Source organism: Thunnus thynnus, chromosome 18 (assembly GCF_963924715.1).
Source record: "Thunnus thynnus chromosome 18, fThuThy2.1, whole genome shotgun sequence".
NCBI classification, from domain to species: domain Eukaryota; kingdom Metazoa; phylum Chordata; class Actinopteri; order Scombriformes; family Scombridae; genus Thunnus; species Thunnus thynnus.
The window spans coordinates 12,783,257-12,798,207 of record NC_089534.1 but is presented as its reverse complement, the minus strand read 5'-3'; the positions used below and the strand labels follow the sequence as shown (position 1 = coordinate 12,798,207).

Here is a 14,951-nt window from a genome sequence, read left to right as displayed (position 1 = left end):
CCTTTTTCTCCTTCTGTCTCTTTGTTACTCTCCCTTACTCCTCTAAACACATCCACCCACTCATATACATGTATAGTTACTTGCAGCTGTTCATGCTTAAAACACAAACGCCCACAAACAAATGTGTACAAAAACACAGAACCATGGTTATTTCTATGACATTCATCACCACTGATTCTGAGGTGTCCTACATTGCTCAGCTTGCACTGAAATAGCTTATTCACACTTAAACTCCCATTTGCCAAAAAAAGCCTACTCTGCACTGCACAGCACAACACAGCTGCAATGTATTTGGGAGCATGTCAACACCAAAAAGATTTCTCAGTGTGTCCCCAAGAAATGACACGAAAAGTAATCCACTGTCAGCTTGTAGCATTATGTACAGAGTAGGAGTGTTACATTGGTAAAAGCAGGGAAGCACTTAGAAGGATACTTATTATGCCTATATGCATGATAGCCACTGTATCAGCTTCCTCAAACGATGTCGGAGTGAATTTCAGTTCATTAGCATTGATCTGTTTGCAATACCTGATGCATTAGTGTTTTTGAAAAACCTCAGGCTCTGACATTAAGAGAAACTCTGAAATCTTAAGCTTCTTTTAGCTTTTTGGAAGATTATCATCCTTTTTTGTGTTGTTAACCAATATCCCTTAAAACTTTAAAAGCAACTCAGCAGATTTCCTGCAAACCTACATCATCAAATCTAAGAAGTTGTAGAAGTTGCTTATCCTCTTACAGTCTGTCTCACATGATTATGGCAATCAAAGCGCTGCTTCAGTATTAATGCAGCAGTGATTTATTGATGTTAAAATGCTATTTGTAGCCCCTTTAATTACTTTAAGTGGATATCCTTTGAAAGTAAATTCTTTCTGACATTTTAAAAACTCAAGGACACAAGCATGTGTTATGTAAAAGTTGTCTTTGACACCAATTGGAACAAATACTGTAGAGAGCAGTACAAATTTGAAAAGATGTACATGTCCACATTTAAAACAGTTTTCAATAATCAGGATTATTCATTCACCCTCACTAGTGAGGTCACTGCTAATTTTCAGCTTCGAATGGTCACCCCTGGAGTTGGCAGAGGTGCAGTATTTTGCTGAAGGACACTATGGGCGTGCCATGGGGCTTGAACCTGGGTCAGCAATTGTCCTGACCCAGGATAGCAGCAGTGTATAAACACACTGCAGTAGTATCTTAAACAGATAACAACCACAGCACAGCAGCTCATTTTTTGTTTTTCATGAGAATTTGATCATAATCAAAATACTCACAGTTTTACTGAAGAACTGCATGAGTCTATGATCCCCGGAGCTATACAGGGACCAAAGGGTGAGCTGGTGTGTAACAACAATGTCAGCGTATTCAGACGAAGGATGTCCAAGAGGGAGGAACCATGAAAACTTTGTTGGCTGTCCGGTGCTTACTGAGCTTCAGGAAGCCTGGGAGCGCGGGGCTTGTATTTTATTCATGGGGCAGAAAACATAGAGTTATGCAAACAAAAAAATCTACATTGAGGTAAATGAGGGAAAGAGAGATTTAGAGAGACTCAAAAAACTGCAACCTAAATAGAGTAAGAAACGATATGTTTGTAAAAGAAAGATTAACACTGAGGTCTTTTATAGGACAGAGTATTAGTGCATAAATAAAAAGTTACAATACACTCTTAAGCCTCCTGTGGAAGGCCATGTATACTAGGGGTGGGGCCGAATCCGAATATGATAGCGCAAATAGTGGGTTTTTACGAATATTTATTTTGTACAAATATTTTAAATTGTTTTCAGGAAGAAAAAAAAACATGTCAAATAACGATGTGCAAGTCGGGACTTGTAGCATAGCAAGGCTACATTGCTGTCTCCGTCTCTCTCCTCTGCTCCGCTCTGCTGTTCATCTCTGTATCATGGATGTATTTATAGCTGCAGGTCTGTATGGCTGGTGGAGCTGAGCTATGGCTGAGTGGCCAGCACGGCCACTCCCGTGGTCTGGGAGACCCAGAGTCGGAACGCTCCTTTGCCAAATAGTTTATTGAAGAACATTTATTTTAACACTCTAATATCCTAAAATTAGAAGTGTTGTAAAAACAAAAACAGGATTGTTACACCTATTTCCACTTTTATTCAAATACAAATACAAATAAATGTACTGCCTCAACAAATACAGATACAAATACAAATACTGGGCTCTCTGTACATCCTTAATGTATACCGAATGTTTATTTGTTTCAAGTAAATGCATGTCACAGAATGTAAAGGTTAAGAAAAAATAAATATTAATATTTTGTTTGCTGATTGTGAATTATGAGAGGTAAATACATGAGCCACTAGTGTGCAAGTTATTAAATGGTGAATCAGCAGGCTATTATCCATATCCCATTGCTGCAATGCCAATTTGATTCATGTGTAATCTTGTTTTCAATTGGAAATACCTTCTCTTTACACATTTGGAAATGCTGCAGTAAGCCAGCCATACACAATTGGGATCAGGACCCCAAGAATTAATCTGCTTTTGGCATTTCTACTTTAAAAGCAGATTAATCAGACAAAGGTTAAGGGTGACATCTGAGAAGCAGAGGATTCTGGGTTATTTTTGCAGAGTTGAAATAGCCAGGAAGGCAAGACGTGTATAATTTGATTTTGATACTTTTGATAGTTAAATGCAGAGTAGATGCTTCATCTTACATTGACAGTTGAGGCCTATTAATCTGGTGGCGAGCGCTCGGTCTGTCCTCTGTGGTAGCAACACCCAAAGAAAATATTAGCACTCTACTGTATTGATGGCATCAGTATTATAAACATGTCGATCGATAACAGCTTACTGATGCAGCTTGTAAAAGCTGTAACCAGCCATATTTATGATGTTTGTATATTTATTATGTTTTGGAGGGGTACACAGGGCAGACTCAACATAATTTAAGGTGCAGTGTGTAGAATTTAGTGGCATCTAGCAGAACAGACTTGGCAGAAATGGAATATAAAATTCATAAATATGTTTTAGTTAGTGTATAATCACCTGAAGATATTGTTATGTTTCTGTTAGCTTAGAATGAGCCCTTTAATATCTACATAGGGAGCGGGTCCTCTAACATGGAGCCCACCATGTTGCACCACCATGTTTGTACAGTTGCCCAGAATGGACAAACCAAACACTAGCTCTAGAGAGGGCCTTTCGTGATTTTTGCAGCCACCATAGATTCTCCATACATGCTTGGAAGGTTGGGAGGGGAGCGGAAGAGGTATTCAGTTTATTGCAATCTGCAACCTCACAGCTAGATGCCACTAAATCACACACTGCACCTTTAAGGGGTATGATGTTTATTTGCAAAGATTTTTTAATCTCTTAATCTTTTTGAACTTTTATCATATATTTATATTGTAACGAATATTTGCAACCGGTGTCAAACTAATTTAAGCATAAATGACAGCCATTGATTTACTCAGATGTGGACGATTACAGCCCTCTGAGTTTTATAGCATGTGTAGGAGGCCTCAGCTGATCCATTTCAGACAGTGAGGCTGATGCCACCTTGATGACATCTAATAAGACCCAAACAATGGAGCGATAACGATCACATTAAGGGCACAAAACACACACACACGCACACACACACACACACATGGAGATGGTGAAGGATAATATGCTAAGCTGGATGGCAATGCTTTGATGTAGAGTAGTAACTGTTACTACTCTGGGATGTGTATATGCGTGTGTGCGTTACATTATGTGTCTGGAGCGAGGAAGCAAATTAAACTTAATTGAATCATCGGCAGGGTGCAGCTCTTGACAAGCGGGATGCCATAAAAGTTGTTGCTGCTGAGGGAATGACAGCTGAACTTTGATCTGATGTGAGAAAGTGTTTGGGAAGCTCTTACCTGATGGTAGATATCAAATAAAAATTTCCTTCTAGTTTTTAAACTGAACCTAAAAACTCTCCCTCTTTGCATTGCTTTTCTTTCCTCTGTAGATCTAAGAGTGCTGAATGCTGAATGCCATTACCATCTTCACTGACATCTGTACATTGAGGATCCTGTTTCACCAGTCACTCTTCCAATTCCTCGCTAGAGCTAAAAATCACTGAGAAGCTCCACCCGCTCACCTTTTGACCCCTGCTGCTATGGAGAATCTCAGTGAGCTCCAGAACCCGCTGTTGGACAAAAACAGTAAGCACATGGTCAACGGTTATGGGGGAGACTTCCCTAATAACCAGTACCAGGAGAACATTATTAATTACTTTGCCGGAGGCGGAGGTGGAGGTGAGGGCGGAGGAGGAGGTGGAAAGGTGAGTAATGGCAATGTTGTGAGTGGAGGAGGTTACAATACCAACGGAAAGATGAAGTCTCAGCAGCTTTTGGATGCCACCTCACTGCATCTGGCAGTGGAGGCCTTCTACAGGCCCAACTTCATCCTGTACAAGGAGGACAGCGGCAGCATCAAGGCTAAGGAATACAAAAGTGAGTGTTGCGAGACCACCTTCACAGAGAAGAAGGCGAAGGAAGCGTCGAACACAGCGGGGCCGGATGCGCCTGGCACGGAGGACCCCCAGGCGAAGCTGCTGGAGGATGGCGAACACATCAAGATCCAAACAGTTTCCTATGAGGTGGAAGAGGAAGAGTATGTGGAGTACGAGGTAAGAAAGAAAATGCATGTGTAGAATAAAGGAAGAAACTTGTGGCCTGAATGGATTTTTAATTGAGATCAGCTGCAGACAGCCAGATTTTGTGATATTTAGTCAGGCTGATATATCCATCTAACAAAAGCCACCTGTAGTGTGTTTGTGTTAAACAAGAGAAAGAGGCAGCACGCTTGTATTCCTGTGGTGTGTGTACACTTGTATCGTCACACCAAAGGATTGGGCTCAATGCCTGGATCAGAGTGACATTTTACCAAACACAAATCCCGTTAGATCCACTGACCTTGGCCTCAATTCCCAACTAAAATACATTGTTAGATAATAATAAATCAGCCATGCCTGCCTCGCCCAGGGATATTAGGTGCTACAGCACTACAGCATTAACTACAGTATTTTCACTCTCAACCAGCACGGCCAATAGCACAAAGCCCTCCAAAGGATTTAGGGAATTGGACAGGCAGAATAGGGTGTTGAGTTTGACCAGTGTCCCGCAGGAGCTAATGGACTGAGAGCCACACGCCCGCGAGTCCACTAGAATTAACCTGGATTCCTGTGATAAACATGTAGCTGCTGAAATGCAACGTGACACGGGTACACATAGCTAGGGGGCTCACTCTGCAGAAAGACAGAGTGCATTTCATATTGCGGATACAGAAATAGTCATGGGTGAAAAGAACTTCCTCAGCTCCACTCAGAAAAATTGAAGTTTTGTTAAAATCTTTTTCACTTGTAAACTAAGCTGCATTCAAAAGAAAACAAGAGTTAGACTGGAAGCTCCTCTTAGGTGTTCACAGGTTAAGTCATCACATTACCATATTGTTCATATTTCTCCACACGATTCCTGTTCCAAAATGAACAGGCACAAAAAAAAACATCATCAGGCTTCACAGACAGTTTCAAGATGTAAAGAGAAAAATACACAGTGGGACTCATTATGTAGCCTCCCAGCAGTAGACCACTGATGCCACAAAGTGTGGTCTCTACCGCCCTGCCAACAGTCTGATACAATGTAAAGACCTGAGAGAAGAAATGCCATCCACTGACATGCACAGACTTCTTGGTGTTCTAACTGTTCAACATTTAACAAGACAGTACCATACAAGATGTACATGTATTTTGTAACCTGAGTCTGAGTCATTATTCATTTTTCCTTATTTACCAGTTCATCATGTATTTTGTTGTTGTTTTTTGTTTTTTACTCCTGAGGGGTTGAGGATGAAGTATAGTTTTCAGTAGTTCAGTAGTTTTCAGAAAAACCATCACCCCTGTGTGCAGACTCAGAGATGGATTTGTTTAGTTAACATACTATATTTCACCATAATTGTTCCTATGAAATGTTTAAAATACATCTGTGCAGAATACTATATTTACCTCCCGAGAAACCTTCACTTGAAAAGTCAAGTGAGTTTTTTTTTTTCCATATAGAGAAAAAGTGGTTTTCTAGTACAGTCTCAGTTCTGTACGGTTGTGTGGAGGAAGTTCTGCTTTTGAAGAAAAAGGTGGTTGTTGCACAGCAGTGATACTTCATGCTTTTGCTTTGATTATTAGGTACAGTATGACAGTAATTTGGGTTGGTGCAACATCATGATTCAGTGTCAGCTTGAGAGCAATGATACCCGAGATGGCAACATTTGCTAGTATTGTGTGTGTGGTGGCAACGAATCACAAATGTTAAAGATTGTATGTTGTTATCACTGCATGTACACTGCTGTTTTTGTCAAAATACTGTAGCAATATACAAAATAATTGGGAATTCTCTCAGAGATTTAAGCCCTGCTCCTTCTTCACAATCTACATCTCAACTGTGTAGACATTTTCTTGTCTGTTTCTCTTTATATGCAGCTCCTGCTCAGTGAGTTGTATTGATTTAATAAAAGAATCAGAAAGGTGTAATTGCTTTTGCCTGATTCAGCTCAACGGTATTGAGCAAGAGAAGACTTAGTGTCCCTAAAAATGATGTCTTTCACCAATCACGTTGCTCAACTGAATCTGCATCTTATATAATGTCTAATCCATAAGCATCATAATCCTGCGATGTGCAACAATATAGCTGTTGCAAATGCATATTATTGCATCCTATCTGAAAATCAGCACTTTGCAGTTAGATGAGAGAAAATAGTGAAAATAAATCTGATTATGTACGGTAGCTTTCCAGAAGCTCAGTAAACAACTAAAGCAAATATTTCCCTCACATGCTGATAGAGCAGCAAATATGTCAATTCAGTATAATATTACTAATCACATAACAATACCTGTGATACAAAGATGCTTTCTGTGATTGAAGAGATCAGTTAAGAACTGGAGGAAGACTCAGCTTGAGGAAGTGACATAAAAATTTTTAGTATTGTGGGAAATGCCACTGCTCACCAGGTGTTGCAGACAATATGGGAAACTGTGTAATTAACCGCAAATCCTCACCAATTCATAAAAAGGTCATTAACTCCAGACAGCACAAAATGTGCTCATTTTGGTTTCCCTTTAACTTGCAGTTATCAAAAGCAAGGTGTTTAAAGAACTCGTAATACAAAGAGAAAAGAGAGAAACTACTGCCATGGAATAAAGTTTTGTATTTTATTTTTAAGCAGCTTTATTAAATAAAGCACAAACTCTCGAATTATTGAAGTGTATGGATAAATATCAGGTAGCCTCTGAGGAGGATCAGTAAAGTGGGAGAGAAATTTCATTAGATAGATTTAAATTCAAATTTCTCTTGTTTTGATTTCCCCACCTTCAACCCAACTTCTAATGTACTCTAATGGTTAATGATATTACTTGAAAAAATGTGCATTCCCATTGTGATTTAACCTCGCATTGTTTCTCCAAAACACATTTAGAGCTCAGGACTAGCTGTATATTCAAAATAAACAAACCAAAACATCCAATTATCAGTTCCTGTTAAGAGACAGCAAAATTGTGTCTACTAGATGTATTCTTGGTGTCAAGTGTCTTACATCACCGCAGCTGTTCCCTTTATTAGTTTTTCCTCTGATTTCCTTAAATCACAAGAGACTTACAATATCTGTATATTCTCAACCACCTTTAGCCTCTCACTTCCTCTTTTTTATTACCTTATTTTTATTCTCTTTGAGCAAAGTATTGGAAATACAATGGTGCTGTTAGTTAGCAGACATGTAGAAGCCCTGCTGAAGTGCCCTTAAAGAGAGCATTGAATTGCTCCCAGCTGCAAGGTCGCAGTTCTGCACTCTAATATCCATGTAGAAGATTAAAGAAAAGAGAATTTTGCCTTCAGAGGTCAACAAAGCACACACGAAAGCAGAGTTTGTCCATGATCGAGGCCTCTGTTGCTGGACAACCATGAAAATCACATCCGTCTCCTTATCAACTCCAACCCTAACAAGTGTACAGTAAGTACTGGAGGTTTGCCAAGATGACCTCCCTGTGTCCCCGGCTCCCTCCTGGTCTCTCTGCTCACTGGCAGGTGAATATTTGAAAAAGCATCCATGTTTTAACCAAATTACATAAGCCGGCTCTCGTCTCCACTGTGATCCATCATTTTAAAAGCCAGCATAGCAGATCTGAAGTAAACCTGTGTTTAAATTTATGCTGCCAGACTTTTGCAAGCATGAAATAGTGATTTGATCAATATTCTCGGTGCTGGAAGTATTGTTGGCTAACAGGTATGAGCCGTGGTCAAATCACTACTTTATTCTTGTTTAGTTGTCTGACAACAGAAGCCTAACCTAAACATGCTAGTGTGGAGATTTTCATAATATACAGTGTTTTCAGATTTATTACCACTTTGTGTGGCATTGGCCTGAAACTTGTGGAGGACCACAAAGGTCACGGAAATAGTAATAAAGCATTTCTTTAATTAATGATTAATTGTACAATTTAAAACAAGAATAAATAAATTAGTTTACAAATCAATTAATTAATCTTTAAATAAATAGACTAGATTACAAAGTAATTCATTTTTTGATATTTTCATGGGCAATAAAAAGAGGAATTATGAAATGAATTTACAAATGAAGTAATTATCCATCAATAAATTGTTCAAATTACAAAGGGATTAACAAAAACAACTTTAAAATAGTCAATACATCAGTACATAATTTAAAAGTACATTAATTAATTCCTATATAAATAATGGAATTTCAAGATCTATTTGAAAATGCAGTTTTTAAAAGAAAAATAAAGAAGTGAATTCGCAAACTGAACTGAATTAAGAATGTAGCTTTTAATTGTGCATTTATTTATTCATTTGCATTTCCCCGCTGCTTTTCCTTTTCCTATTAGCTATTGGATTTGTTGAGTCATTTAGGCTTTCATGCTAAAACAAAGCAAATCAGTCCCCCTCAGAGGCCCCACCCCTGTAAGTGGCTCTTTTTATTGTCCATTAAAATATCAAATAATGAATTACTTTTATTCTATTTATTTATGGATTAATTCATTGATTTGTAAGAGTGTTGTTCCAGGAAATATAATGTGATAGAACAAGACAGGCCAAGGTCTGGATATTAGTTTAAAACACTCATTCCTGCAAGTAATGGTGGCACACTCAGATTTCAGATCAAAATGATGTGGTTGAACCAGCAAAAACTGGCATACCTTGTTCTTAACCTGGCTCCAGTGCAGTTTTTTCGGTGTCATGAAGACATGTTTGTTGTTAGCTCACTTTAAAGTGACAATCCTTACAATTTCACTTCTGGTTGATTTTGCGACACCTGTGGTTATTAGTAGTAATGCTAAGTCCCAAAGTTCTGTTTGAAATGACATTTTTATTGATGAGTCTGACTCTGTCAGAAATACAACAGAAGAAGATGACTACTTGATGGCAACTTGTGTTCTTTATACTGTAAATAGCTGTAGGTATAGTTTTTCCAAACCAAATATGTTTCAGCTACTGACCAGCAGTTCAACTCTTTGGGATTAAATCATAATGTAATTATGTAATATAGTCACATGTGCACAAATTACATGCAATATGCACAAGCGTCAGCTCTTGTCTTTTAAATTCTTTCCAGTACGTGCATGAAACGTTTACTGAGTCCCTTGTGCATGTGCACACCATTTGAATCCAGCGTGGCATTTGCAGACTCCACCACTGACAATCCAAACTACTATATAGAGACGTTAACTAATGTGTGTAAATACATTTAATGGCTATTGCAGAATAAATGTAAGGATTATAACATTAAGGACAGTGCTCCTCAGCTGTGGTGTCCCTGGATATCTTGGTCCATTAAAACTTTCATGTATTTTCACCTGGATAAAAAATAACACTTGATCTAGGGATAAGACCCACCATTTCTATTTGTCTGCCATCTGTTACACCATCTCCAGTGCATGAAATTTGCATTTATCAGTACATTTCATATGCAAATAATTTGAACATGTGGTAGTCTTGCCCCTGTGCAACATTTCAATAAAAATGGCTTCCTCTCAGCTTTTCTGATTTTATGCTCATTTCCAGCACGGGAGCATTAAAATCACGGCCGTGGGTGTGAAATCAATAGAGAGATCAGTTTTAAAATAAATATATTTCCAACTGCCCGCTGCCTCACCTCTGCAGCATTTTAGATCAAACCAGGTTTGATTGGAAGGGGACATGAGCGCTTATGCCTTCATTAAATCTAAAATGTAGTCATGCTCCAGTTCAGTGCACATATATTGTTCCTTTTCTGAAGGGTCCAGCACTCAATATGAGCCTGTGTCATATATTCTAGTGAAATCTTTCAGAGACATCCCATTTCTCATTTAGCAGTAAATGACAAACCGATCTCTTGGATCATTTCAATTCAGCAGTAAGCGAGTCTGTCCAATGGATTTTGAAAGCTGGCTCCCCTCTGTTAACAGGGGATATTTGTCCCATGGTTTGGTGTGTCTATCTGAGATACAGAAATCGTCAGCTGCACTCTGTGACTCTGGAAACGTAATGGAAATGATGACATGTCAGAAGATATCACTTTATTGCTGAATAAATGCTGTAAAAAGAAGAAATAAGTCCTTTACTGTCGTGTCTGGATCACATAAATCAGTATCATGTGAGATCATCAAAACAAACTCAGACATCTAATCAAACTAAAGCACAAGCATCAAACAAGCACAAATACCTTTAATTGAAGATTAGGTAAGCGCTCTTTAATCAATTCTGTCACTCTTCTCAAAAACAGAAAAAAACTTAATTAAAATGAATAATTACATTATTTTTTTGTCAGAGGAATCTCAACATTACACTTGCGCTCATACTGCTAACCTACTCTTACATATTCAGTCATGTATGAAATGTCAAAGATTTTCCACAGGCAGCCTTAGTGAAACTCCAGCCAAAATTACATATTATTCTCTAAATTTTAATTTCAGCTGCTTTAAAAAAAAAAATGAAATGAAATTATGTAAAGGATCTTAAAATTCTACTATCCTCCTTAAAAATTTTTCACTCTTTGTTGTTAAAGACGTCAAATATGATATAAAGCACCAAAAATATTCTTGCAAAAGCTGATGATATCTCTGTGCAAGCTCAGCAAACACCGAAATTCTTCTCCATGCTAATGCTGCTAATGTAGACAGTTGTTGTGCACCCACAACTACATTAATACCAAAAGTCCTACAGTATCACACCATTATAATAGCCTGTGATGTGCTGTCCAACGCTAGATGAAGACACGCCCAGTGTAGGTATGCCAACCATCTCAGCTGGCAGTCTGCTGATATCTCTATTGCTCACTGGGATGGAACAGTAATGAAAGGGCCATTCAGTCTGAGTCAGTGCATTTCAATAATCATTTGATGTGCCCTCCTTCACTTCTCCTTGGCACGTGGTAACACATAGCACCATACGTCACGCAAGCGGCCTCTTGCAAAGCGAGGGGGCTGGGTCCAAGGGAAGGAGAAAATGAAACAGACTTGCCCTTGAGGAGTTCTGATAATTGAGAATAATAAATGATTATTAAAGCTACTCAGAAAAGTAATTAATTGAGAGTTATTTTCATAAATAAGTCCTTAAACTTTAAACAGTGTTTACTTGGACATTCTTTACTTGCACAGAGGAAATTATGAAAGACACACAATGCATCTTTGGCAAATATGTCCTTCAAATGACCACATTTGTCCATTCTCTCCTTAAGCCCTAAATGGGTTGAGCACAAAGAACTCTATTTAAAGAGCCAACCCAGACATGTTGTAAGGCATATAAAAATACTCTACTCTAAATAATAAATTGTTTTCTGATATGTTTTTTCCGCCACAAAAGTTCAAGTACCTCCTTAAAATCCTTCAAACATCGTCTCCTCGTTCTCCCTCATATAAAATCTCAGAATATGTAAATATTGTTGATTTCAAAAGTGCTGGGCACAAATGTCTCCCACTTTACTGTAATGTCCATTCTCAGTGTTTGTGCACTGGAGATTTCAAGTTTCCACACTCGTCTAAGTTCCATACTGGACCACGACTGGCTCCAAACTAGTTGTCACAAATCCTGTTTGTGGGCCCACCCCTTGAACTCAGATTTTAATTTTTCCCTTTTGGCAGATGACAACAGCCTTCTAGTTGTGCACAGTGAAGCTCAAACATCTGTAGGAACAAGAAGCAAACCACATTTTTTAGTGGTGGGGGAATTTTTGAAAATTCTCTTGAGATTTGGTCCACAATAAAGGTGCAAAGAGGTGTCTGACAGTTTAAGGTCCACATATGAGCAAGTTTTGGTCTCTGTGTCTAGAACAATCAGCCTTCAGGTCCTCTAGGTTGCGTCCTTCAGAGGATACAACCCCTAAATTTGGACACAGTGTATATAGAATGTTGTGTTGCAATCATAGACTGTAAAAAAAAAAAAAATGTAGTCACCATGACATCACTCCTGTTTTGAAGCCTTGAGTTCGGCATTTTGACCATTGTCATCTTGGATTTTTTGAGCCAGAAGTGACTATATTTGGACGAGAGGATGGAGCTGACCCTGCTAGCTTGATTGGCACGGTGCATTTACAGTCTATAGTTAATAATGCTAATGCTAATTTTGGATAGCGAAAGACAGGCTTAAAACAAAATGTAAAATGTACCAAACACTGAACAAAACTTTTTTTAGACGACCAAAATGTTACAATTAACTCTCATGAACTGAAAACACACTAAAACAGCAACAGCCATGCCAATACTCCTATTCTAATCTGGGGTTATGATATGTAACGTACGTAACCAGTGTTATGTTATGATTGACAAGTCACCATGGTAGCGACCTGTCAATCACAACATAACTGTGCCCTAAAGCATACCCTGCTTTATCGTCTATTTTGCTCTAAATAGGACCATAATTTACTAAATGAACATCATGCTGTATTGATGAAGACTTCAAACTAGTGATTGAGACCATAAACTCATTAGGAAAATGTTTACTGAGGTAATAAATTAAGTGAGAAGTAGGGTAATTTTCTCATAGACCTCCATACAATCGGACTTCTTTTTGGAGCCAATGGAGTCACCCCCTGCTGGCCATTAGAAAGAATGCAGGTTTAAGGCACTTCCACGTTAGCTTAACTTTTCAGACCTTGTGGACCTTCAGGAGCTTGCCACTTGGTTGCAATGCTGGCCCATGCGCAATACTATACACACTGTTTGTTGAATCCAAAATAAATCTGCATTTACTCTGTATTTTGGAGCACGAATCATGGATGTGGTTCTCTAGCTGTACATTTATGAAACTACATTCTTATGTTTTTTTTTATCTGCATATTTTTAACCATATATGAACTTTGTTTCAAATTTGAATGCCAAACTAGCTATCTGAATAACTGCCCCGATAGTTTACAGAGAGAACACGATGTATGTGAGACATGTTTCTGACATTTAATTATTGGTAGGAACTAGAGGAATTTCCTTATTCTTGGTTTGGAATAAAGTTCCTGAAAGAGGAATAAAGCAGCACAGTATTATCTCCCTGCCAAACTTCACTGGTGTTTCTTTAATCCTTACCTGAATGGCAGCTCAGAGTATTAAAAAGTGAATAATGAGAAAGAGGCTTCTGTAATGCATTGAGTTTTGAGTAATATCAGCCCTTTGGGGCATTACATGTTACAAATCTGAGCAGTTTTTTAGGGGACAGACATGTAATGATTGTCCACCAGTCTGTTGGATTTAGATTTTCTTAAATTCAAAAATAAACTAAGAACAAGGCTGTTTTTGCAATGTATAATCGGTGGTCAGTTACAATACCGTGTTCTCAGCCTTATACTGTACATTCTGTCCCTCTGTTAGTCTAGCAGGTCTGATTCGACACCTTCTCATTGAGTGTGAATATGAAATACAGCCTTGTCATATCCCATATTAAACGGCTATAGGCAAAGGCCGATCAAAAACCTGCTAAATTATAGATGTCAGCCACTTCACTCTAAAGCAGCTGCAATCTCAGTCCAGGAAAGAAACAACAAGAAAGAAAATGTTTCTGTTATACTGTTTTTGAAATCTTTGGATTTTGGATCTTTGGATCTGCTGTGTGGAGGGATGATTGCATGAGTATGTTCCATCTCAAAATTGTAGATTTTACTAATATTTAGATGCAGTCATTTAATCCAGTCCATTCTTTACTGTAGCTTGTAGGTCAAGTGTTAGCTAAGCTGCTTTTTTATTGCATATTGCATCATGCTGCTCCTTGTCTACTGTGTTTTATCTGCATTTGATTCTGCAACCAGTGCGTTTTACTTGAATTTGTAATTTATTGAGCTTAATACTTTTTTAACCTGATTTCTGTGTTGACCTTATATGGATTAAAAGAGACAAAAAGCTTTTTTACCATTTTCAAAGAACACATGTTTTTAAAATAACATGGAATATACAAAAGGTATTGTGGCCTCATATGGCGAGAATTTGTTGTAATTTTTGTCCTATCACATCACTGATTTCTTTGCTTCTCGGCACAGTCTTTATAGTGCAGCTCAACCTGCTTACAGAGCACGATGTGAATACTGAACGTGATTTGTAGTGTTTCTCCATTGTAGTCTCATTACACCATCTGAAATTGCACACCTGTCAACAAGAGGCCACGGGGTAATTGAAAAAAAAAAACAAAACAAAACAAACAGATATTTTGTTCATTAATTCAACACAGGTAGAGCATTTTCCCCCAACAACTCTAATACATGTTTGAGAGGACTGCATCATGATGAAGCTCTTGTGATTCTTGCTCATTGTGATCATACACTCTGTGACTGAGTGTCCCTCTGAGGTTCCTGAGTGTGTTGGACCTCATAGGGCTGCTGAGCTCAGTCACTGTATAAATCACAAGGTCTTATTAACAGCACGGTAAAGCTTGTATTTCTTTTTACCAGCCAACCCTTTCGGTAGCAGTCTATCACAGTGCCTGATAGATTATAAA

General features: G+C 38.3%; 1 protein-coding gene across 1 annotated transcript in view; it reads left to right on the top strand.

Annotated features, from left to right (window-relative positions):
• syndig1l (synapse differentiation inducing 1-like) overlaps window positions 1–14,951 on the top strand; it is a 36,113-nt gene that overhangs the window by 2,239 nt on the left and 18,923 nt on the right. The window contains exon 2 of the mRNA XM_067572877.1: window positions 3,962–4,624. Coding sequence (XP_067428978.1) covers window positions 4,112–4,624 — 513 coding nt within the window. The 5' untranslated portion in view covers window positions 3,962–4,111. The remainder of the gene's footprint in view (window positions 1–3,961; window positions 4,625–14,951) is intronic.